Source organism: Penaeus chinensis, chromosome 35 (genome assembly GCF_019202785.1).
Source record: "Penaeus chinensis breed Huanghai No. 1 chromosome 35, ASM1920278v2, whole genome shotgun sequence".
NCBI lineage: Eukaryota > Metazoa > Arthropoda > Malacostraca > Decapoda > Penaeidae > Penaeus > Penaeus chinensis.
The window spans coordinates 11,770,293-11,772,792 of record NC_061853.1 but is presented as its reverse complement, the minus strand read 5'-3'; the positions used below and the strand labels follow the sequence as shown (position 1 = coordinate 11,772,792).

Sequence of the window (2,500 nt, the reverse complement as noted above, 5' to 3'; positions counted from 1 at the left end):
ACACGCAAAGGCACATACTCAAACATACACACACACACATACACACACGCATAGGCACATACTCAAACACACACACACACACACACACACACACACCACACACCCACACACCCACACACCCACACACCCACACACCCACACGCATAGGCACACACTCAAACACGCACACACATACACACACATTCACACACACAGATATACTCACGCATAGGCACATACTCAAACACGCACACACATACACAAACACACACTCACACACACATACTCAAACACGCACACACATACACAAACACGCACATGCACTGACACACACACACACGCATAGGCACATACTCAAACACGCACACACATACACAAACACGCACACGGCACAGACCTAAACAAGCACACACGTACACAAACACGCACAGACACACACACGCGCACACAAGCCGCAGCGACTCATGCTGTCATATTTATTTATTTATTTATCTATCTTATTTATTTATCTATCTATTTGTCTCTCTCTGTCTACCTACTTATATCTACATATATCTCTCTCCATTCATCAATCTATTCATCTATCTATCTGTCTATCTATCTATTCATTTGTCTATCTGTCTTATTATCTTTATCTATTTATCTCTCTCTCTCTCTCTCTCTCTCTCTCTCTCTCTCTCTCTCTCTCTCTCTCTCTCTCTCTCTCTCTCTCTCTCTCTCTCTCTCTCTCTCTCTCTCTCTCTCTCCCCCTCCCTCCCTCCCCCTCCCTCCCTCTCCCTCCCTCCCTCCCTCTCCCTCTCCCTATTTCTCTCTCTATCACATACGCACAGACACACACACACACACAAATTATCTCTCTCTCACACACACACATACATATAGCATTCACACACAAACCCATACACAAATACACAAAGCGAAATGCATTCGGGCACACACATGCGCGCGCACACACACACACACACACACACACACACACACACACACACACACACACACACACACACACAGAAATACACACAGCGACATGCACATTTGATAGGACACAAACGTACACACTCAGACACACACACACATAAACTTTCTCTCTCACATACACACAAGCTCTACACACATTTCATAAACAAGAACAGATCTTTACGCGTGGCAGGGTCTCCGGCATCGCAGCTTCCACATGCCACCGAGGATGTATAGGCAATCGCTGTGCCAGTTTGTTCCGACCCCAGAGGACCATCAAAAAACCCAGCCGCGGACGGAGGCGCCTCTGGCTCAGAGGGAGTCCTCCAAGACACGCTGCGAGTTATACATGTATTACCCCAAGAAGCACAAGGGGTCCTTTGTGCCCTATGTGGATCTACGCGTGAACAAAGAATTTACGTCTTTTTTGGTGGCCACTGGAGTGCCGTTCACTTCAGTGTCTTTTAATCAAGTGGCAAACTGGGGGAGTGAGGTGACGAACGGCTGCGTGCAAGCCGACCTCGTTTCGCTCGGCGGGCAGCTGGTGGCACAAGGATTCCAAATCAGAGTTAACAGTCTACCCGTCAATATCCTCGGTCTTGACTTATTGATGGGCGGACGCTTCCTTCTGGAGCTCCCTTGTGAGTGTCCTACATTGACCCTGGAGTGCCCGGTAACGCCCCAGGTCGTGACCTGGCCGCCCTTCCTGGAGATGAGCATTAGCGGCACCAGCATGCAGGTCTTGCTTGACACGAGCTCTAACGGGTTCCTGACTGGTCCCGTGGGCGTAGCCACGTGGCTCAATCTGCCCCTCATGAACATCACCCACCACAACCGCTTCATGACCGGCCAGAACGGGCGTCTGTTGATCGAGTGGAAGGCGAACGGCGTCGCTCTGACCGGGTTTGGCCGCGAGATTGCGGGCTCTTTTGTGGGTTACCTCTTCCCCGGCGACATCACGGCGGTGGGCATGCAGTTCCTGGCGGGCGCACGAATTGCATACAGTGCGTACGGCCCCTGGAGCGTCACCTTCCCGGATTGGACGTCAGCTGGAAGCCAGCAGAGTGCCTTTGCGGAGTTAGACACTGAAGCAGACCCATTCACGCCCTGTATCTCTTCCCCTGTTCCCGTAAATTACCCCGAGGTAACTCAGTTTACTCCAGTTACCAAAAATCTTCCCCAATGCGAAGAACCCATCCAAGCGCCTCCATCCGCTGCCCCTTCCCAGGGGAACGTCTTTGCGGAGTTAGACACTGAAGCAGACCCATTCACGCCCTGTATCTCTTCCCCTGTTCCCGTAAATTACCCCGAGGTAACTCAGTTTACTCCAGTTACCAAAAATCTTCCCCAATGCGAAGAACCCATCCAAGCGCCTCCATCCGCTGCCCCTTCCCAGGGGAACGTCTTTGCGGAGTTAGACACTGAAGCAGACCCATTCACGCCCTGTATCTCTTCCCCTGTTCCCGTAAATTACCCCGAGGTAACTCAGTTTACTCCAGTTACCAAAAATCTTCCCCAATGCGAAGAACCCATCCAAGCGCCTCCATCCGCTGCCCCTTCCCAG

At 51.2% G+C, this 2,500-nt stretch overlaps 1 protein-coding gene across 1 annotated transcript in view; it reads left to right on the top strand.

Moving 5' to 3' along the window:
• The window catches only part of LOC125044065, an 8,740-nt gene that overhangs the window by 5,456 nt on the left and 784 nt on the right, over positions 1 to 2,500 (top strand). Inside the window, exons 3-4 of the mRNA XM_047640511.1 lie at positions 1,113 to 2,069; positions 2,238 to 2,500. The exon at positions 2,238 to 2,500 is cut by the window's right edge and continues 784 nt beyond it. Coding sequence (XP_047496467.1) covers positions 1,113 to 2,069; positions 2,238 to 2,500 — 1,220 coding nt within the window. The remainder of the gene's footprint in view (positions 1 to 1,112; positions 2,070 to 2,237) is intronic.